This window comes from Geotrypetes seraphini, chromosome 5, assembly GCF_902459505.1.
Source record: "Geotrypetes seraphini chromosome 5, aGeoSer1.1, whole genome shotgun sequence".
Taxonomy (NCBI): domain Eukaryota; kingdom Metazoa; phylum Chordata; class Amphibia; order Gymnophiona; family Dermophiidae; genus Geotrypetes; species Geotrypetes seraphini.
The window spans coordinates 169,939,668-169,963,224 of NC_047088.1; the positions used below are offsets into that span (position 1 = coordinate 169,939,668).

Consider the following 23,557-nt stretch of genomic DNA (forward strand, 5'->3'; position numbering starts at 1 on the left):
GGGACATAGGAGAAAGGGAATAGAAAGAGAGAATTGTTGGGCATGAGTGTGAGTGAGAGGGAGAAATGGTGGCATATGGGGAAAGAAAGAAAGAGGAAAATTGGGCATAGAGAGAGAGAGGTAGAGATGCATGGGGAAAAGAAGGATGAGAGGGAGAAATATTGGATATGGTGTTGGAGAGGGAACAGATTGAAGGGGATTGCAAGGGGGAGGAATGTTGGACATAGTGATGGAGGGAGAGATGTGGCATTGTGCTGGAGAGGGGTGAAAGAAGGAGAAATGGACATGGAGCTTGTGGATAGTGGTGAAAAATGCTGCACATGACAAGGTGATGAGAGGGAGAAATGTTGGATGTGACAGTAGAGGGGGGTGGGAGAGATGCCTGGATCTCTCAAGACAGATGGACAGTGAGAGAGAGAGAGAGACTTCTTGCCAATAGGGGTGTAGGGGAGAGTAAGAAAAGTTAGACTCAGGACAGAGAGAGATGTTGATTGGGGAAGGGAATGAGGTCTGAAGGAGAGGAAGCATGCAGGAGGCAAAAAGTGTTGGACTCATGGAGAGAGAGAGTGAGAGATGGATGGGGAGGGCAGAAAGAAGGGAAGGAGAAATGTCACACTCAGGAGAAGGGGGAGAGGACAGAGTAAAAAGTTGAACTCATTACATTAGTGGTTTTTATTCCACCATTACCTTGCAGTTCAAGACAGATTACAGAAGAGGATTTCTGGACATGTCCAGAGGTGTTACAGAGTAGAGCAGGTTGCTTCAGAGGATTGAAATGTTTCATACGGTTAGTTAGTCTTCATGGATTTCTTGAATAGAAGGGTTTTTTTTTTCTTTTCTGAAAGTTTTGTAGTCTGGGGTCGTGATTAGTAAATTGGAGAATTGGTGGTCTAGTTTTGCTGCCTATGTGGCTAGAAAGAGGGAGAGAGATATGTTGGGGGAGGGAATGAGGACTGGAGAGGAAGCATGCAGGAGGCAGAGAGAAAGCGATGTTGGACTGATGGGAAGGAGGGAGAAATGTTGAATGTGGCAGTAGAGGGAGTGGGAGTGGGAGAGATGCATCCTGTATCTCTCTTTCTTTTCCCACTCCTTTTGCAGCAAGGGAGGAAATGAGAGAAGGGCAGTGAGAGAAAGAGGGAGACATGTTACCAATGGGGGTTGGAGGAGAGAGGAAGAAAAGTTGGACTCATGGAGGGACAGAGAGATGTTGGTTGGGGAATGGAATGTGGTCTGGAGGAGAAGAAGCATGCAGGAGGCAGAAAGTGTTGGACACATGGAGAGAGAGAATTACCAGAGTAAGTGCATAATTTCTTTTTCCAGTGCAATAGGTGAGACATTCTAGACAGATGGGACATACAAAAGTAGTCACTAAAAAGTTAGGACTCAAGGAAAGAAAATAAACAGGTTTTTCTAAATTTCACCATAAACTGCATCAAAGAACCAGAAGCCTTGTCTCTAGTGCCTTAAAATATATTTTTATTGTATCTATGATAAACTTAAAGATGGTTTTGTTTAAATCACTAGTTTTCTTTTACTTTTTTTCAGAGAATTATGATGAGAGCTGAGAAATTTGGAATGATATCCAGTGAAGAGCATAAAAAAGCTGCAAGAGCTGCACGGTAAAACAGAATTTCATAATTTACTTTTTTTAATGTTTAAATCTTTTTATTGAAGAATGATAAGCTTACAAGAAAAAACTAATAGTACTGTATTACAAGAGAACAATATTGAATATAAACTTTCCATACACTATGGTCAAACTGTCTAAAATTACATATTCTGCTATTCTTATGTAACAACAAAACAGCATCTATTATTCTTAAACCTAACCCTCCCACTTTCCTGCAAAATCCCATGCCCATCAAAGTAGAGCAGACACTAATCCTATAAACAAAGAGTATCCAAGAAGTAAAAATAAAAGAAATCAAGAACACTTGGACGGCTGCATGAGATAATGTGTCTTAACCCCCCCCCCCCCCCATCACACACACAAAACCAGAGGCTGATGGAGGGGCATGGCAAGATGGCTGATTGAAGCTGAGTGCGACTCGAGGTTGAGAAGCTGCTGAGTTGTCCTGTTTCTTCATTTTTCTCTCAACAGCGTTATGCCTCACACCAAGCGTAAAGGGACAGTGAAGGCGAATTCGTCTTTAATGCCTTTACAGACATCGTCCCCAACCCAGCAGTCCCTCGATCACTGCACAGTTAAACTGTTGAATCAAATGCCGGTTGTTCTTCCTGCTGGCAGATTGGAGGAGGGAGCCTCCACCGCATTGAGACTGGACACGTCGTTGTCCACACCGGAGAATCTTCCTCTACTGTGCCTGGCTGGAGAACGGGGAGAGATGACGCTCCTGGGCCTAGCTAAAGATGCTGAGCTCAAGAGCCTCGAAGGTAGAGTCTCACTCATAGAGCCGAAAGATCTTTGTCAGGGCTCTATTGAACCACCAGCCGTGGGAAGCACTGTGGTAACCCTCGATACTTTCTGGAAGGCAATTCAAAATTTGACTGATTTGGTTTTCAAATCGACCCAAGAGACAACACTACTTGTGAGTAAGATGGACAATTTATCTAAGTCTCTGGAAGTGAATAAACAGGAAACTTTGGCTCATTTTGTACAAGTAATTAAAGATGTTGCAGGTCTGAAGGATTTAACCTCTGCTATAATCAAAGATGATAATACTATTCATCAAAAACTCAAAAGAATTGAAAACTTTAATCGAAGGCTAAACTTGAGACTTCTTAATTTTCCTAGAATGAGTGAGATAACACCGGTTGATTTGCTTAGAAAATACTTTTTGGAAATTTTGGATTTTTCCTCTACAAATATACCTTCTTTAAACAAGGTGTATTTATTATATTCCTCAAAAAAAAGAAGTATCGGCTTCTTTCTCTCAGGAAAAGGAGAATTATGGTCAAATTAAGGAAAAGTGAGATTTGATTCAGGACCTGTCCAGCCATATTAGAAGAATCATTGATGGAGGTTATTATTCTTGGGACAAAAGATCTGGATATATCCAGATGTTACAAAGACTACACAGGATAAAAGAAAAATGTTTCTAGCTATGCGGGAGGAGGTTAGATCTTTGGGGGCCTCATTTCTTCTATTGTACCCTTGCAAATGTGTAGTGAAATACCTTGAGTTAAAATTCGTATTTGTAAAATTTCAACATTTGAAGGCCTTTATAGACTTGAAAAAGATCACGAGGGGAGTAGAATCAGCTAAAGTATGATGTAATAATAATTATTCAACAGTTCTCATTTATTAGCCTTTTCCCTATTATATTTCTTTTCCTTTTTTTCTCTCTTGATTTGTTATACGCCCCCTATTCTCAATTTGTGGTCTAAGGAGGATTATTTTTTATATTCATTGATGGAAAGTTTCCTGGATTAAAATTTTTTTATCCGTGTTTCTGTTTCAAGAGTGAATCTTGTTAATGTATTCTCCCATTCCAATATGGTTTTCGATCTAATTTCAGTACTGAAACATTATTATTATCATTGATCTCTAACATTCAAAGTCTATTGTCTCACAATAGATATGCTATCTTGCTCCAGTTTGATCTTTCAGCAGCTTTTGATATAGTTCATCATGATATACTGATCTGTTTACTTTCTGAGATAGGCCTGGATCAGAAAGTACTGAGATGGTTTACAGGTTTTCTAACACTACGTACCTATGAGGTATGTATTGATGGTGAAACAGCTGCCCCCATGGAAATCTGTCTGTGGAGTTCCACAGGGTTCCCCATTATCTTCTTTACTTTTTAACATTTATATGACTACATTAAAGAATCTCAATTTAGCTGCTTCTGAAACCATTTTTACGTATGTGAACAATATTTATATTCTATTAAAAGTAGATCCAAAACTGAGCAACTTGATCTAAATGTAAATTCTTGTATTTCCAGACTTCAAATGTGGGCTACCTCTGTTCAAATGAAATTTAATGCAGCCAAGACAAAATTATTATGGTTTGGCCCGAAAATTGAACAGGAGAGAGTGTTGCGTAGTGGTTAAAGCTACAGCCTCAGCACCCTGAGTTTGTTGGTTCAAACTCACGCTGTTCCTTGTGACCCTGGGCAAATCACTTAATCCCCCCATTGCCCCAGGTACATTAGATAGATTGTGAGCCCACCGGGACAGACAGGAAAAAATGCTTGAGTACCTGAATAAATTTATGTAAACCGTTCTGAGCTCCCTTGGGAGAACGGTATAAAAAATTGAATAATTAAATAGTTACCTCTCTCTGTAATTTTGAATTCTGGAAAAACTTTGAAACTTGAATTTTTGTGTAGAGTTCTGGGAATAATTTCATTTCAATGTCAGGTTAATCACCTTTCAAATAAATGTTTTTTCAGTTTACGAATGTTAAAGAAAGTTAGATATCTGTTTCACCAGCAACATTTTATGGTGTTGGTGCAAGCTATTATCCTAGCACAATTAGATTACTGTAATTCAAGCTATATAGGCCTGAGTAAGGGGAATCTAAAACAGTTAAAACTAATCCAAAATAAGGCAGCAAAGCTAATATTTGGTAAGATAATTTTGATCATGTGTCTTGCTATTTTGCGAATTCCTCACTGGCTCCCTGTCTATCTTAAAAATATAGTTTAAATGCACTTCTATGGTTTTTAAAAATCATACATGGGCTATTTACATCTTTAATTCCTCTATCTAATCTTCTATTTCTGCATCACGCATACCTATGCAGGCTCAAGGCATTTTACATAGAGAAGTGAGGGGAGGAGGAGAATAATCAGAAACTTCTGATTCAAGAAACTCTCAGAAATGTAAACTGTCCTTTCCATCTTTAAAAGGAATAAAATTTATTGGCAATATTACTCGATCTTTCTCATATTCTTTTACATTGATTTGGAATGGGATTCCCTCTTGTGTTAGAATTCTTCTGTCCTTCCAGATTTTCCATAAAGCTAAGGAAACAGTTATTTCAACAGTTCTTAACTTAATTTTTCTTAGAACAATTTTCTATCTTCTCTCTAAGATGTTGGATGTGGATCTTCATTAATAAGTTTATTTTTTTTCTAATCTAACTGCTTTCACTTCGATTATCGATTTTTATGTGAACCGAGTCGAGCTCCTTTTGGAGAGATGACATGGTATATAAATCCAAGTTTTGGATTAGATTTGATTTTTTTTAATTCCTTTATGGTCCCCTCTTGTGGATTCCCCACAAAAAAAGGGAAGCAATACAGTCCATGATGTGATGCATGTTGCAGCTTGGGGCTTTGGAGCCAATGCCTTCTCTGGAGAGGCAGCTTGGCAAATACCCATCTACTTTGTGGTACAATAGTAACATAGTAGATGACGGCAGATAAAGACCCAAATGGTCCATCCAGTCTGCCCAACCTGATTCAATTTATAGTTTTTCTTCTTAACTATTTCTGGGCAAGAAGCCAAAGCTCTACCCGGTACTGTGCTTGGGTTCCAACTGCCGAAATCTCCATTAAAACCTACTCCATCCCATCTAAACCCTCCCAGCCATTGAAGCCCTCCCCAGCCCATCCTCCACCAAATGGCCATATACAGACACAGACCGTGCAAGTCTGCCCAGTACTGGCCTTAGTTCAATATTTAATATTATTTTCTGATTCTAAATCCTCTGTGCTCATCCCACGCTTCTTTCAACTCAGTCACCGTTTTCCTCCATCACCTCTCTCAGGAGCGCATTCCAGGCATCCATCACCCTCTCCGTAAAGTAGAATTTCCTAACATCGCTCTTGAATCTCTAACATCCTAACAAAGAAGAGTCTCTGTCAGGGAGTCAAAACTTCAGTGTGGATCTCTCACTTTGGTATGGAGACTCAAGGTCTGTAATCATGGTGGTCAGACAAGGCATATTTTTTACTTCCCTGTACCTTTTGGAGGCAATTTGAAATTGTTTGTTACTTAATAAAATTGTGCTGCATCATACTTTCCTAGCATGTTGCTAATTACTCTGTTAAATTTGCAACCTGCAACAGGTCTATAATTTTTAGAGTAAACATAGTTCTAGTGCAACAGGAATATTAGACTTGACCAGTGGGTATTTACCCTTTTTTCTGTTCCTCCTCTCACTTTGGGCTGTGCTGGATTTCTTCAGTCTTGCTCTCTACAGCGACAAAGTGCTTCTCTTTTCTGCTTGAGTTTAATTTCTTTATTTTTCGGGGTTTTCTCCAGTAAGCAAGGCTTTTGGTACTGCAGAGGCTCTCGGTTTCCCAGAGGCATCTTTGGTTGCGAGAAGATGCAGACTCTGAGGGCAGAGGTCTGTACTCTACAGGTACATGCTTTGCATGATGCCTTTGTGGGCAGCCAACAGTCCGGAGATTCAGGGATCATTCCCTTGGGAGTAGGCTCACCCCAGGTTTCATCTGCAGTGGGCTTGAGTGCAGGCTGTATGACTTCCGTGGCAGTTTTAGACCAGAATTGGGGCCAACTGAATTTCTCTCCCCTATGCCATGTGGGCTCCAGTGGATGCAGTCTGAAGAAACAAGCCGGTTTCCCTTTGTCGGGCAGAAATCTTTTCATACCTCTGACTAGAGGTTCTCTGTGAGCAGCATCCAGCATGGCACAACGAGTAAGGCTGTTACAGCCTGAAGTAAAAGGCTGCTAACTTTTCTTCATTGGGAGTGTCCGATGTGATGGAAAGAAAATACCCAAATATAAAAATAAAACCCAAAAATATTACATTGTATATTCCAAAACAGATAACTTTTTATTAATCTAGTAATTAGTATTATAGCAGCATTTGTCAAATCAGAAATAAATCAGTTTGGGCATATACAATGGAGAGAAAATACCTCAAACCAACAGTGCCAGCATCTTTCTGTAAGCATGGCGTAGTCTCTCTAAAGAGACTGCCAGAGCATGGGGGTTTTTATACAAAAAAAGTATCTCAATAAGACCTTCCCCTGGCTATTAATGTACCACCCTACTGGATAAACCAAATGCCTATCTAACTCCCTCTCCTGGTCCACGCCTCCATTCTTCCCTGGGGGGCCCTGGACAGGCATAGCGTCTAGAACTTTCTTCTTGAAGTTTCCATTCTTCACACGGGTACAGCATCACGTTATCAGTTCTTAGGTTCCCGGATGGAGTGTTTTTGCTGACTTGCATTTTCCTTTCAGCACTGTTCATTGTCTTTTCCAGCACTGGTTAGTGTCCTTGAGAAACTCTTCACAGCAAGAAATCTACACACTCGCATGCCACACATTAGCATCTCAGTATCTGAACTGAAACCAGTTTGCACAAGCCCGTGACTAACAACTTCAGCAAAATAGAGGAATAGGTCTCACAATCTGTAAAAGTCTCCCATAGGCTCCTGTCATCCGTCTCAAGCCTATGGGAAAATCAGGATGGAGGTGAGGGGGATTGTTTCTAAAAAGTTAATTTTAGAGGTTTCTGAGGTTAGGAACAAGGTTCCCCACCTCCCAAAACCCCTTCCCTGAATTTTTTGTGTTTCATTTTTCCCTCCACAGGCCATTTTAGGTGCTAAAATTGCTATCGCAGTGGCCATCTTGGATTTTCCAATTTGATTTTAAAAGCCTTCATCTGTCTCAGAGCCCCACATTTTTTATTAAAAAAAGGACATAGATGGTTTCCTCAGGTTGTGGCAGATGTCTGTCGGAGGGGGGAATCATTGTTCCATGTGTGGTGTGGCACGTGGATGGGGGGGCAGGAGCTTCGGGCTTTTCTGGGAGAATTGGAGCCCATATGGAATATTTTCTGGGCCAGAAATTTCAGCTGGAGCTGGAACATGGAGAATTTGCATCCCCAGCAAAGCACAGCCACCTGCCAACAGACAAACCACAGAAGGCACCATGAGAGGTCCTGCCAGGTCCCTCCAGGCAACCTGGGAAGTGCTTTGCTCCCAAATTCGTACATATCATGTATGAAGCTTTTTAAAGCTATAAAAACCAACCTGGCCTTTTAGGGATCTCAGTGAGAGTGATGTCTGGACTTTTTCCCACTAATGGCACAGGTCCCCTAGTCAAAGCCATGCTCAAGTGTCGGGGACCCAGGCAGGGCAAGATTTGGGCAAAGGTGGTTCAAAGTCCATGCCTCTGCTTTCTCAGTCGTGGTCCTTCATACTTGGAGATTCAGCATCTCAGCGTGATGGGCTAGATCACGATCAGATGGTAGCCCTGGATCTTGGAGAGGACCCGACAGTGCTCAGACTGTTCAAGCCATCTGCTCTGCAGGGAATCATTACAGGATCCCTCCAGGAATTAAAACTGGAGCCGCCCCAGACCTCTGCTACGCAGTGCTCACTCATGAGCAACACAGAGGCACAGATGACATGCTTTCCCTCACATCCAGACATTACCAGGATGCTAACTGAGTACTAGGAGGAGGGTAGCTAAGTCTATGACAAAACTCTGCCAGATGGATGTCGAGTTCCAGCAGCAGTTTAATACACCAAAGGTGGCTTCCCTAGTGGCATAAGTTACTAAACGTACTTCCCTTCCCAGTGAAGGTGGAGTGGTTCTGAAGGACGAGCAGGACCAAAGACTAGTCATTAAAAGATAATTTGAGGCTACAGTGCTAGGCCTAAAAGAGGCAGCAGCGGCGTCATTTGTCACCCGATCATGCTATTTAAAGTTCAGTCAGACGGAAGACAGCAGTGACTCCCAGTTCCTTCTGGCAATGGTTGAATATGTAGCAGATACACTATATGACATTTTTAGGGTCTTGAGTAAGGTATCAGCATATGCCATCTCCCACAGAATGCTCTGGATCAGGCAATGGGAAGGAGATTCATCCTCTAAAGCAGGCCTGCACAACTCCGGTCCTTGAGGGCCGAATCCAGTCGGGTTTTTGGGAATTCCCCAGGGAATTTGCATGAGATCTATTTGCCTGCACTACTTCCATTGTATGCATATTGATCTCATGCATATTTATTTGGGAAATTCTGAAAACCTGGCCTGGCGAGGGCGGAAGTTGTGCAGGCCTGCTCTAAGGCGACATTTAGCAAACTCCCCTTTAAGCAGCAATTGCCGTTTGGCAAGGGTCTCGACAATCTGATGGCCAGTGTAGCGGATTGTAAACCAAAGTCCTTACTGGACAGCAGGCAGTGGGCCCCATGAGGGTCCAATCAGGGAAATTTTCGTGACTCCAGATGTTTTCGACAGTAATCGGGAGTGTCGGCTTCTCAGAGAACATTTTAGTGCCTGAGACAGATGTTCAGAAGTGCCAGGCACCTCCAGGCATCTAGATCCCGCTCAAAAAGTAGCAATGACGCCAGGCCTGTAGCCCCTCCTCAGGTGAGGAGGAAGGCTGGCAGAGTTTTTGCATGCATGGATGCAAATCTCTTCAGACCCCTGAATGTTGGACGTCATTTGGGGGGGTACAAGCTAGAATTCTTTCGACTCCCCTTTCCTTTCTGGGTCTCTTCATAAGGGTTCATAGTCTTATGCGCGCGAGACAAATGAGCGCCAAGACTTCAGTGCGCCGCAGGAAACCTTCTTTTAAAGGGCTCCGACGGGGGGGGTGTTGGTGGGGACCCCCCCCACTTTACTTAATAGGGATAGCGTTGGGGGTTTTGGGGGGTTGTAACCCCACGTTATACTGGAAACTTTTTCCCTATTTTATAGGGAAAAAGTTAAGTTTTCAGTATAATGTTTTCAGTATAGTGGGGGGGTTATACCTCCCACACCTCCCAACACGGCAGCGCGATCCCTATTAAGTAGAGTGGGGGAGTTCCCCCCCACACTCCCATCGGAGCTCTTTAAAAGAAGGTTTTCCTGCGGCGCGCTGAAGTCTTGCGCTGAATTGTCGACGCTCGTTTGTCTTGCGCACTTTTGTCCCGTCACCCTTCATAAGTTCTTCTGCGGGAAAGCTGGACAAATCAGCCAGAGTGCTGGCAATGGTACAGAGGCTCTGAACCATAGAGACCGTACCGGAAGGTGAATGGGGCATGGGCAGATGCTCAGAATACTTTATCATGCCCAATAGAAACTTGGATGACTGGAGACCAATCCTGGATCTGAAGTCAGTCAATGCAGCCCTCGAAATCCCCGCTTCCACATGGAAACAGTCTGGACATTCATTGTATCAATGGCACCAGAGAAATTCCTTGCCTTCTAGATCTGACAAAGGCTTATCTACGTATTGCCATCTTCCCAGCTCACAGAAAATTCTTGAGGTTTTATGTACTACAATGTCATCTCCAGTTCTCTGCTATTCCGTTTGAACTAGCTGCAGCACCACACACCTTCACCAAGATAATGATCATGGTAACTTCATATCTCTGCAAGGCGGGGATACAGGTGCACCCTTACCTGGATGATTAAATAATAAGGGCACCGTCCGAGACAGTGGAAAAAGCAGCAGTGGCCCATTTGGTCCAGCTTCTGCAGAGCCTAGGTTGGGTGATAAACTTCTGAAAGAGTCTCTTGGCTCTGACACAGTCCTTGGATTACCTTGGAATACTGTTCAATACAGATCAGAACAGGGTCTTTCTTCCAGAAGAAAGCAGAGCAAAACTTGGGTGTCAGATTCTGACAATAAAGGTCAGGCCAGCTCCGAAGGCATTGCATTATTTTTAGTTGCTGGGGTTCATGGTGGCAATGAAAGATGTAGTACCCTGGGCAAGAGCACATTTACACCTTCTACAGGAAGTGCTGCTCTCCTGGTAGTCCCTGCAGTTTGATGTGCTGGACTTAGCGCTGCCTTGGACAAACACGCTTTCTGCAGCCTGGAGTGGTAGCCAGAACTGCGGTCCCTATCCTTAAGAATGCCTCTGCGCATATCCATGTGGGAGATCTTGATGACAAATGCCAGCTTCTTTGTCTTGGGAGCCCATTACCAAGGGCGGCCGCTGCAAGGCTGGTGGAGACCCTCAGAGCGGTTAGTCAATCAACTGCTTGGAGCTGAGAGTGATCAGATTAGCCCTTTGGGCACTGGCGAGCATCTTGGAAGGCAAAGGGGTCCTTGTCTTCTCGGACAATGCCACAGCTGTAGCCTATGTCAATTGACAGGAAGGCACCAGGAGTGCACCACTTTGTAAATATATTTTATCCCAGGACAAGCAGGCATGATATTCTCACATGTGGGTGACGTCATCTACGGAGCCCCAGCGCGGACAGCTTTTCAAGCAAACTTGATTGAAGTTTCAAGTTTGCACACTGCACCACGCATGTGCATGCCTTCTCGCCCACTAGAGGGCGCATCCCACCTCGTGGTCCTCAGTTCAATTTTTTCCGCGGAGCCAGAAAGCCCTGTGGATTTTGAGCTCCCCTTGCCTGCCTTTCTGCCACCGCGTCTGGATTCCTTTCGGTCGCTGTGCTTTCTATTTTTGTTTTTCGTGTAGTTTCGATTCGTTTAAAAAAAAAAAAAAAATTTTCTTTTCGTTGGGCTCCAGGGGCTCCCGGCAGCCATGGCCGCGGGACGTCGGGCAGCCGCACGAGTGGTCGCTCAACGCCAGAGTCCTGCCCGAAGTCTTCGATCGCTGGGGGACCCCGCAGGTGGATCTGTTTGCCTCTCCGGAAACTCGCAAACTGCCCCTGTATTGTTCTCGGATGTACTCCCTGGACCATCTCGAAGCAGATGCCTTCCTTCTCGACTGGGGAGGGAGGTTCCTGTATGCGTTCCCTCCTTTTCCTCTGATCATGAGAACGTTGGTGCGTCTCAAATCATCCGCAGCCACTATGATTCTCATTGCGCCTCGGTGGCCGCGTCAGCACTGGTTCTCCCTGCTGCTTCAGCTCAGTACCAGGGAGCCTCTACTTCTACCTGTGTTTCCTTCTCTGCTGTCTCAGAGTCAGGGTTCGATGCTGCACCCCAATCTGCAGTCGTTACACCTGACCGCTTGGTTCCTTGCCCCTTGACTTCGCCCCGGTTTTCTCAATCCGTGAGGGAAGTGTTGGAAGCCTCCCGCAAGATTTCGACCAGGCTTTGTTATTCTCAGAAATGGACCAGGTTTTCCTCCTGGTGTTCATCTTCTCACCTGGATCCTGTTTCGGTTCCGGTGTCCTCGGTTCTGGATTACTTGTTGCACATGTCTAATTCTGGTCTGAAGACGACATCTGTGCGTGTTCATCTCAGTGCCATTTCGGCATTCCATCGACACCTGGATGGACGCGCTCTTTCGCTCCATCCTTTGGTGACACGCTTCATGAAAGGACTACTCAGGGTTTGTCCCCCTCTGAAACCTCCTCCCGTCGTGTGGGATCTGAATGTGGTTTTGGCTCAACTGATGAAACCTCCCTTTGAGCCAATCGACAAATCTCTTTTGAAATTTCTGACTTGGAAGGTAATTTTTCTGATTGCTCTCACATCCGCACGACGGATTGGTGAGTTGCAAGCTTTGGTTGCGGACCCCCCTTTTACTGTGTTTCATCATGATAAGGTGGTTCTCTGCACCCATCCGAAATTTTTACCAAAGGTTGTGTCTGATTTTCACCTCAATCAGTCCATTGTCCTTCCTGTGTTCTTGCCGAAGCCCCACTCCCATCCTGGCGAGACGGCGCTTCACACGCTTGACTGTAAGAGGGCGTTAGCATTTTACCTCCAACGCACCAGGTCTCATCGGAAGGTTCCTCAATTGTTTTTGTCCTTTGATCCTAATCGGTTGGGACATCCTGTTTCCAAGCGCACCTTGTCCAACTGGTTGGCTGCTTGTATTTCATTTTGCTATGCTCAGGCTGGTCTTCCGCCCCCGGGTCGAGTCACGGGGCATAAGGTCAGAGCGATGGCAGCCTCTGTGGCTTTCCTCCGTTCTACACCTGTGGAGGACATATGCAAGGCTGCCACTTGGTCTTCGGTTCATACGTTCACCTCCCACTACTGTCTGGACACTTTGTCCAGAAGCGACGGCCGGTTTGGCCAGTCAGTGTTACGTAATCTGTTTTCCTAAATTGCCATCCTCCCACCTGCCCTTTTTTGGTTGGCTTGGAGGTCACCCACATGTGAGAATATCATGCCTGCTTGTCCTGGGATAAAGCACAGTTACTTACCGTAACAGGTATTATCCAGGGACAGCAGGCATATATTCTCACAACCCGCCCACCTCCCCGAGGATGGTTTCTTTGCTAGTTATGGAACTGAGGACCACGAGGTGGGATGCGCCCTCTAGTGGGCGAGAAGGCATGCACATGCGTGGTGCAGTGTGCAAACTTGAAACTTCAATCAAGTTTGCTTGAAAAGCTGTCCGCGCTGGGGCTCCGTAGATGACGTCACCCACATGTGAGAATATATGCCTGCTGTCCCTGGATAACACCTGTTACGGTAAGTAACTGTGCTTTCTCAGTAACATCTCCCACACTATGGAATGCTATGCCTTCCTATCTTCGTCAAGAATCCTTTTTAGTTAGGTTTAAATCTAACCTTAAAGACATGTACAATATATGAGAATAAGTGGCTTTTTTCGCAATTCTCTATTCTCTTTATACCAAATAGAAAAGGGATTATTTTAATCCATACTTAAACAAAGATTGGACAATTTTAAATGTATACCCTTTACCCTTTTGTGCTTTACCTCTCTATCCTTTACTTTTAAATATTGTATTTCTCCCCCCCCCCCCCACCCCCCACTTTCTTTATGTATCATGTCAATTTGTCTTTTTGGAATTCCCTGTATTTGTATTTTAAATTTTATCTATTTACTTTTAATGTAAACCGCTCAGACATTTGATGAGCGGTATATCAAATTTAAATAAACTTGAAACAGTCAAAGATGCGAGCCAGTAAGTGACAGCCTGGACTCTCTGGTCCATCCCTGGCCTCGAGCTGAGCTTTTGTACTCATGTGTGTTTCCTCCATAGCCAATAATGGGAAAAGACCTCAGAAGGATAAGGACCCACAAGGAGTGAGTAATTCTAGTTGGCCTTGGCTGGCTGAGATGGCTGTAGTACGCAGGCCTAGTTCATCTATAGAGAGACAAGAGGCTCAGTCTTTCCTGTTATCTGGGATTCCTCTTACAAGGTCCCATTGCCCTGGAGGATCCAGATTGCTTTGGTCTTACAGCTTGGCTCTTGAGCATGAAACCTTAGTGCACAAAGGCTATTTGGACTTGGTGATAACCATCCTGCTAAGATATAAGAAGCAGTCCACTTTGACAACCTATATGAAGGCTGGGAAGTGCAGTCAGACACATACAGATCCGACCAAGGCCCCAGTTGCCTTGGTCTTAGCCTTTCTTCAGGAAGGGCTCGATAAAGGCCTTGCAGTGGGTTCACTCAGGGTACAGATAGCGGGGTCTTTCCTGCTTTAGAGGGCAGACCAAACAGTGAACCTTAGCTTCTCATCCAGATGTGTCCAGGTTTTTAAAGGGAGAATTGTCTTCACCCTCCTGTGTACCAGCCTTTTCAGTCATGGAATCTTAATCTTGTCCTATGGGCACTAACTTGGGATCCATATGAGCCCTTGAAGGAGGCCTCGCTCTTGGACTTAACAGTCAGGACCACTGTGTTTTAAGTGACCGACCATGACTTCAGCTAGGAGTGTATCAGAATTGCAGGCTCTGTCCTGCAGGGAGCCCTTCCTCAAGATTTTGGTGACTGGTGTCTCGCTTTGAACAGTACCTTCCTTCTTACTGAAGGTAGTTTCTAGTTTTCACGTAAGCCAGGAAGTGCGTCTCCCGGCCTTTTTGCCCTCCAGAGCAAAGAAGGAAGATAAGATCCTGAAATGCCTGGATGTCCGAAGAGGAGTTCTTTGTTATTTAGATATGATGAACAAGTTTCGCATGTCAGGTCATCTCTTTGTGCTCCTGGGTGCAGCACGATGGTGATGGTCAGAATTAGTGCTGCCCAATTCACGATTCAAATCGGTTCACTGATTTACTTTGAGTGAATCAATTCGATTTAAAACAAAAAAAATCAACCTCCCAATTCGGTAATTGACCCTCCCCCTTGCCCCCTAAAGCAGGAGCAGCAGCACTGCCTCTTGCTGGCCGTCCACTGCCGCACCTGCTTTAGAGGGCGAGGGGGGAGGATCAGTCGGGAAGTGCTGGTATCCGGCTTCCCCCCTGGCCTCCCGCACATCCATTTACCTCATTTCAGCAGCCTGCAGAGAAGATCACTTGTGCTAGCGATCTCTGCAAGCTGCTATAGGCCTTCGGTGCTGTTTCCTGGTATAGGCCTTCAGGAGGGTCAGGCAGGCATTCAGGGGGAGTGGTGCAGGCCTTCAGGGGAGGGGGGGCCCTGGTATAGAAGTACAGGGAGGGAGAGAAGGGGGAGTTCAAAGAGACATGCATATGGCAAACTTTGGGGGAAGAAATAATGGGTCTAAAAACAGAGGATTTAGAGAGGGAAGGAACAGAAAGGGAGAAAAGTTGGACACAAGGGATGGTGTGGAGGGGGGGATAGAGATACTGGATAGGAGGGTAGTGGTGAGGAAGGAGGGAGAGATGTTGGATGAAATTATAGTTGAGAAAAGGTGGATCTGTGGATGGAGACGAAAAAAAGGAAAGATGCCAGACCTCCAGGGGAGGGAAGGTAAATGGAAAGGGAGGACAGAGATAGAAGATGGATGGTTAGCATGGAGAAAGAAGGAGACCCTGGCAAGCAAGTTATCAGAAGACAACCAGAGCCTGGGACCAACAAGATTTAAACAATGACCAGACAACAAAAGGTAGAAAAAATAATTTTATTTTCTGTTTTGTGATTACAATATGCCAGATTTGAAACATGTATCCTGCCAGAGCTGGTGTTAGACCGCAAATGTGAGCTAAGATTTAACAGAGAGAGGAAAAGTCTTTTTTGTTTGTTTATTTTGTTTACACCACAGCGCCAGTGTGGTTAGGTTAGGAGAAGGCAAAGGGGGTGAAGAAGCTATAAAATGAACCCACCAGGATGTTTGAAAAAAACACCCAATTGGGCAGGAAAATCAAATCGAATCAAAAAAATAGATTCTATAGGCTGAATCAAATTGAAATTTTTTTTCCTGAATCGAGCAGCACTAATCGGAATCAAGATGGATTCGTTTGGCAATTTCTTTGGCCCAAATTGGAAGCAGAAAGCAGTTTCCCATGGGAATAAAGGCACATTCCACTTGAGGGATGGCAGCATCCTGGGCAGAGGCTAGAATTGTCTCACCTGAAAAAATTTATAGGGCAGCCATGTGGTCTCACTACATGTTTACCAATTTTTACAGGGTGGATGTAGCAGCCAGAAGAGATGCAGAGTTTGGTTCTGTGGTGCTGGAAGCAGACTAACTTGTCCATTTCTATGCACTGGGGACTGCTTTGCTATATCCCGCTGGTCAAGACTGATATTCCTGTTGCACTAGAAAAGAAGATTAGGTTCTTACCTTTGCCAGTCTTCTTTCTTGTAAACAGGAATATCAGTCTTGATACCCATCCTGTCAGTTCATTAGCCTGCTTTCTGTTTCAGATCTGTCTGTTGGGTTAGACGTCTTGATTATTTCCACTGTCCCTTCAGTCGGGGAAGAAAATAAATTTTATTATAGTAGTGTAAAAAAAAAAATTGCAAATTGAGTATCCTATGAATTGTTGATTCAGGTTGTATATAGGTTTTACCTCATTATGCGTTGCAAAATATTTTAATTAATACTGTTTTGTTGAGCAGAACAGACATGTGTTGTCTCGGGGAGAATCCCCGTGTCCCCTCTCTTTTTCTGTTCACTCTAGGGCTGACTAACTGCTTTGTTACAAACTGAGGAAATCCAGCACAGCCCAGCAGTGAGAGAAAGAGGAGCAGAAGAATATGTAAATTGGGTTCTCTACAAACTTTGCAGTAAAAGATATTCCTGTGTACAAGAAAGATTAACAAAGGTAAAAACCTAATCTTCCAATTTGATTACATTTTCTTAAAAAAAAAGTTATCTTTCTTACCAAGTAGGCCTTTTGCTATTGACATTGAAAATTTTTCTTCCATTTCCCTTATAGATTATAGTGTTTTTTACAATGTGAAATTATTTTCCAGCCAGATGTGTATGTGCTATAAATGCTAATTTATTTTTATTTTTTATTTATTTGAAGCTTTGGCATGAACTCAGCTGAAGGTAGGTATTGCTAATTATTGGACAGGAGATTAAACAGAGGGAGGTACAAATGCTATTACTTTGCATATTGCTAAGTCTAGATTCGTGAAATACAAAAATAAAACAAACAAAAAAATTAAAACTCCAAGATGAAAATTGCATATGGTACTTTTTTCTGTCTTCAGTTATTGAAATTTTGAAAATTTCTAGGCCATTTGTGCATTGTCATGTTTCCTTTTTGCTGGTCATCAACATTTCACTGTATAGCTTGGCTTGTGTATTTTATCAGTTTGGCTCACTTTGAGCCCTTCAATTACTTTGTGTCTTAATTGGTTGTATGCACTACAATGTTCTTAAATGCTCTATGCAGTCAGTTTACTTTTGGAAAAATATGCTAAAATATTGTACTGTAGAGTATAATAGAGGACAGAAGTAACTAAAAGGTGTGGATCATTATGGTACAGCATGATGGTTTTGTTACATTTTGAATTGCGAGTTTAGATGACAAAAACAAAATTTTTGATGAAAATGATGAATAGGATCCCATGACAATTTAAAAAATATATATGCCCATATATACAAGTTTTCATACCCATATATATTTGTCATAGTGGCGTAGTGAGGGTAAGAGGCGCCCTTGGTGTTGTCACCCCCGCCCTCTTCTCTGTCCCACACTCCTTCCCCACCCACCTACTCTTGCACACACCTCCTCCCCTCAGTACCTCTTTAATTCTTCGTTAGTGTGAGCAGCATCTCCAACCTTCTGCCCACGCCAGCCTCATCTCTCCCTCTGACGTCACTTCTTGGTCCCGAGACCAAGAAGTGACTTCAGAGGGAGAGCTGAGGCTGGTGCGAGCAGCAGGTTGGAGATGCTGCTCACGTTGGAAAAAGGCCAAAGAGGTAGCGGAGGGTGGGGGGAGAGGAGGAGAGGTGCAGATGCCTCCACCAAGACGGCACCTGGAGCACTTCGCCCCCTTACTATGCCACTGATTTGTCATATTCTTCTGAAAAATACAGGTTAGAAACAGCATTAAACTAGAGGACTGAAAGTGTTAAAGAATGCTATGTAGATCAGTAAAACAATGTGTGAGAACAATTATAAAAATATTTAAAAAATTATTGAGACTATGAAACAGAAAATTCTTGTTTACATAAATCTTCACATCCTTTGTCAAAGCAATCTAGTCCCAGATGCTAATCCAGTCCCAGATGACTAGGTTATGTCATGTTGCCAGTAGATGAGGGCAGAGCTTTTGCTGGTACATCATTGCAGACTATAATGGGCTTTGCTCACGGAACACACACGGAAGTATTCTCTACTTCCAGCAGGTGGTGGCATGTGCTGTTCAGCTTGGTGCATATCAGAACTGCAAACCTTGTGTAGTGATCCTTACCTGATGATTTTTACAGAAGCGGTGTGGCTGTGCCTGGTTCTGTTGGGGGGGGGGGATTCCCTCCAAAATGGTCTCACCCTTTCACCTGAAACAGATGATCACTTTGCCTACCTTTTCAAAAAAGGAAGGTGACAAGGACAGTCAAGTGCACAAGTTAGATGTGTACCAGGTCTTACAGTGCTATCTGAAGCTTATTAAATTATTTTTTAAAAGTCAGATTGTCTGTTGATTCTTTTTAAAGATCCATGTAAAGGAGAAGAGGCATCTATGACATTAGTGACCCATTGGGGGTTCTGGCGGCAACCTGGGTGAAATATCAAGCAGTGCCATTGGGGGTTCTGGCGACAACCTGGGTGAAATATCAAACAGTGCCATTGGAGAATGTTTGTAGGGTAGCAGCTTGGGCCTCCCTCATTCCTTCATGATGCACTACAGATTGCCACCTAAGTTGAGAAATTTCAACACACAAGTTCCTCAGAATGCCACACTAGATATTCGTGTGGTAGCCGTCCTCATAGGAACTTTTAAGTGTGTGAGTTTGTTGTTTTCTAACGTTTCATAAAGTGCAAGTGCTTCAATAAATAATTATCATTTTTGTTGTATTTGTTGCAAAAGCAAATACTTAGCTTTATAAAACTGGATCTGCCTCAATCCCCACCGACGCGTTTCATAATTTCATCAGGGTCGGGGATAGGGAGAGCTATAAAGAATAGATAATAAAAAAAATTGTTAATAATGAAAAACCCCAGTAGACTGAAAATTTAAGACTAAGCAATTGCTACATATCTTACCAGAGCAGTTTGAAATCTGAGCATATTGCTAGATCCCTGTTGAGAGTGCCGGGTTTGTAAAATGGCCGCGGCATAGAGGTGGACTTGATAAACCAAATCCCCGGATCATGTGACCCCATGGTGGCCAATGAACAGCTGACAAGACATTTTAGACTAAATGGATAAGACTGAACCAAGGAACAAAACAGGGAGAGTCACAAGGCTGTTGTTAACCAATCACTGGTCAGATTTAGACCATGGGGATACATTGTATTGAGCTGATACATCCAGCGAAGCTCTTTGATGTTTAAGTTATGTTCAAGATTTCCTCCCTCCCACCCGACATGAACACTATCAATGATGCGCCATTTGAGGTCATTAATTTTATGTTTCAAAAGAGACCAATGGCGAACCAGAGCGGCCGTTTCTACCCCAGTGTTGACACGAGACTTGTGTTCATTAAGTCTGACATTCATAGGTCTAGTGGTACGCCCAATGTATAGCTTTGGACAGGGGCACATGATCATGTAAATAACATGATCAGATTTACAGTTGGTCCTGGATCTGGCCGAGTATACTTTACCAGTCTGTGGATGGCACCAAGTTTCACCTGTCAGGGCATACTCACACCATTGGCAGTGGCCACATATGTAATGGCCATTTTGAACAGAAAGGTCCCTAAATTGATGAGGAACAATGAGTTCCCCCAGATTTCTAGCTCTTTTAAAAGCAAAAATTGGGGGGCCATATTCAGGTCCTAAAATCAGATATACTATATGCCAGTGGTGTAGAATAATTTTTTTGATGTTATGTGCTAGATGGGAGAATTGTTGGACACATACTAAAGGCTTCTCTTCCTCTGACTGAGATTTATATTGGAGAAGTTGTCTGTGGGCATATTTAGCTCTAATGTATGCCTGTTGGATTATATATTTAGGGTATCCTCTCTGTTTAAATCTCTTCTTCAATAAACGTGATTGCATCTTGTATTCAGCAGTGGAGTAACACATCCTTCGTAAACGTAAAAATTGGCTGTGAGGAAGGCTATCTTTAAGTTGGCGTGGATGGAAACTGTGATAGCGAAGAAGACTGTTCCTGTCAGTGGGTTTGCGGAATATTGTAGTCCGCAAGGACCCCTGAGTTTTAAAGATAGTTAAGTCCAAAAATGATATTTCCTGGTGATTGATTGTAGCTGAAAATTGGATGTTGGAATCAATCTGATTTAGCCATGTGAGGAATAGATCAAACGTTTGAATATCAGCCTTCCAAACACAAAAGATGTCATCAAGAAAGCGTCTCCAAAGAGTAATATGTTGGAACCAGTGTGACGTATAAACATGCTCTTCTTCCAATTTGGCCATATATAAAGAGGCCACAGAGGGGGCTAGAGATGCACCCATTGCGATGCCATGGGTTTGTAAATAGAACTTGCCATTATACCAAAAATAGCTCCTGGTCAAGACTAAAGTTGCTAGCTCCATCAAAAAAGTAGTGGAAATACGTTCACAGTAGGTTTGATGAGCAAATATGCTCTCTAGCAAAGTCAGGGCACCCTGAGTAGGAATCATTGTATATAGTGCTTTGACATCTAAAGTGATTAGTAGATCATCAGTATAGTTTTCTGATGCCGCATTCAAAATGTTGATCATGTGTGTACTATCCTTCACATGCGATTTAATCTTTAAAACCTCATTCTGTAAAAACAAATCCAAAAATTTTGATAAAGGTTCCAACACCGAATGAGTCATGGACACAATGGGTCTGCCAGGGGGATTGTGTAAAGATTTATGAATTTTAGGTAGAAATTTTATTCTTGGAGTCGTGTGAAATGGAGGGCGAAGGAAAGCAGCTTCCCTTGTCGTGATCATCTTGTTCTTTAAAGCACGTGAAACTATTTGAAATATATCCCTCTTCAGTTCCTCGATTGGATCATCCAGCAAGCATCTGTAAAAAGTGGTATCATCTACTTGCTTAGTTGTTTCTACGTGATATTGGTCTTGAAACTGAATCACGATGGCACCCCCTTTGTCGGCCCGGGCAATTATGATGTCCTGATTATTACACAATTCCCGTAAGGCTCGTCTTTGATTCTTAGTGAGGTTATCAGGGGGAGAATTATATCTCTCTTCTAATTCTTCAATATCGTGAAGTACTAAGTCCATCCAAGTAGTCAAATTCGGATGGAGAGGAAGTGGCGGACACCAACCAGATTTTCTGAATATAAGTGAGGAATCAACAGCCGGCTCCTTATCCAGGAAGTATATCTGAGTATGTAGCTTGCAAACAAATCTATAAACAGCTACTCGAGTCTCAAAAGGATCATAGAGTGTGGAAGGAACAAATCCCAAACCAAGTTCTAATAAGGATTGTTGGTCTTGGGTAACCTGATATGTTAATTAAGGCTGAAGGTTCATCTGGGATCTGGTCTGCGGACCCTGATATCTTTGCGGTTGAAAGGCGACCCGTTTTCCTCGATTGCCTCAACAGGGATCTAGCAATATGCTCAGATTTCAAACTGCTCTGGTAAGATATGTAGCGATTGCTTAGTCTTAAATTTTCAGTCTACTGGGGTTTTTCATTATTAACAATTTTTTTTATTATCTATTCTTTATAGCTCTCCCTATCACCGACCCTGATGAAATTATGAAACGCGTCGGTGGGGATTGAGGCAGACCCAGTTTTATAAAGCTAAGTATTTGCTTTTGCAGTAATTCTTTAAAAATATAACAAAAATGATAACGATTTAAAAATACAACAAAAATGATAATTATTTATTGAAGCACTTGCACTTTATGAAACGTTAGAAAACAACAAACTCACACACTTAAAAGTTCCTATGAGGAAGGCTACCACACGAATATCTAGTATGGCATGCTGAGGAACTTGTGTGTTGAAATTTCTCAACTTAGGTGGCAAATTGATGCTTAGTGGGACTTTAGTATTGTTACTTTGGTGCACATTTTGATTTTGAGTTTCAGCACTACAGATTGGACATGTGGACTAGGGTGATGCACGCATTAGGCCACGCCTTGAAGGGAACATTGGTTGGGAGCTTTGAAGTTTTATGTGGGCCTCTTCAGTAGTATGCAAGGCTCTATATGCCAACTATGAGTACTTGTTATGTGATTCAGCTTCTTTGCCAGTGGACTAGGACATCACCACGTGTGTACTAAGTTACAGTACTAAAGTCCATCAAGTGAGGAGAAGCATTTCTAAACATTGGAGTTTGGTCAAGATGTTGCCTGCATTTTCTAATCACACCATACGTTTTGCCTACAAAAGAACTCAAAATTTAAAACAAGTGCTGAGTCCTGTTACAACACGCTAATATCTGTAACCGTGGGCTAAAGGATTGCACAGACCCTTTGGCAAATGTATGAATTGTGACATCATGATCATTTGCAGTGAATTTGTTAACCCAGGGGACGGGCGTCACTATTCTTTGAAATTTCACACTACCTGTGAGTCTGATCATCTGTACTGCATTGTGTGCTCCTGCAGACTGATTTATGTAGAGCAAACTTCACGGGCACGGAAATTGTGCTTAAATGAACATAGAAGCACATTGAAGAGGGGGGTTGTTTCTGCCCCCATGGTACAACACTGCAGTGGACACAGTCATGATTTTTTTCAATTACAATGTCTTGTGTTGGATCAGATCCCGCGTAATCCACAGGGTGGCAACAGAAGACTTCAGCTCCAAAGAAGAGAACAGCTTTGGATCTTCAATTTGCATGGCGTGCAACCCCATGGATTAAACAGCAACATTGACTGGCTTTATTTTTATTAGTTTTCATCAGTTTTACTTTATTTCCCTGTGTTGTCTGGAAATTTGATCAGCTGATTGTATCTGACATTTATTTTGATTTTTTTTGTGAATTAGTGTTTTCCTTTGCCCTGATTGGCCAGTTTTTCGGCCATGTGACTGGTCATGCGTTACATCACCTGACCGGCTTGGATGTAGTTTAAGCACCGCACTAGTGCTGTTGAAAGTGTGGTAGTGAATCATGAGTAAAGGAAAGCAGTTCTGTTCCTTTCTTCTGTAGCAGGTAATTGAGCATATTTTGATTTCAGTTTTGTATTATTGCAGGATAGGCTGAAGCAGTGGCTTAAAAGCCACGAAACGATAGTCGGCCTGGCTCTTTTCTAACTAGCATTTTTTGTCCCAGTTACTTGACTATTTTTAAGCTCCCACCTGCCAATAATTTCTTGTGAAAGTTTTTCCAATGATGATTGAGCAGAAGAGAGTGGGTACACCTCTCCTGTGTGTCTGAGGCTTTTCCTTTGCTTTAAAATACTTTTTTCTGGTGCTGGTGTGTGGTAGTTTACATGGAGTGATTATTTTGTCTGTGGAGAATTCTTTCTAGTCCACTTCAGGGAAAATCCTCAGTAGACGTGAGATAAACAGTATTTCGATATTTAAATAATAAACAGGAGTGATGAATCTAATTA

General features: G+C 43.1%; 1 protein-coding gene across 5 annotated transcripts in view; it reads left to right on the forward strand.

The window, feature by feature from the left end:
* Positions 1-23,557, forward strand: part of LOC117360536 (SAP domain-containing ribonucleoprotein-like) — a 179,429-nt gene that overhangs the window by 108,030 nt on the left and 47,842 nt on the right. For 3 of the 5 annotated variants that reach the window (XM_033944431.1, XM_033944433.1, XM_033944432.1), the window contains 2 exons: positions 1,546-1,619; positions 2,102-3,410. In XM_033944431.1, the coding sequence (XP_033800322.1) occupies positions 1,546-1,619; positions 2,102-2,924 (897 nt within the window). In that variant the 3' untranslated portion in view covers positions 2,925-3,410. Of the gene's footprint in view, positions 1-1,545; positions 1,620-2,101; positions 3,411-16,939; positions 16,963-23,557 lie in introns of those variants that run through there. The other 2 variants (XM_033944434.1, XM_033944435.1) reach the window with 1 other exon arrangement.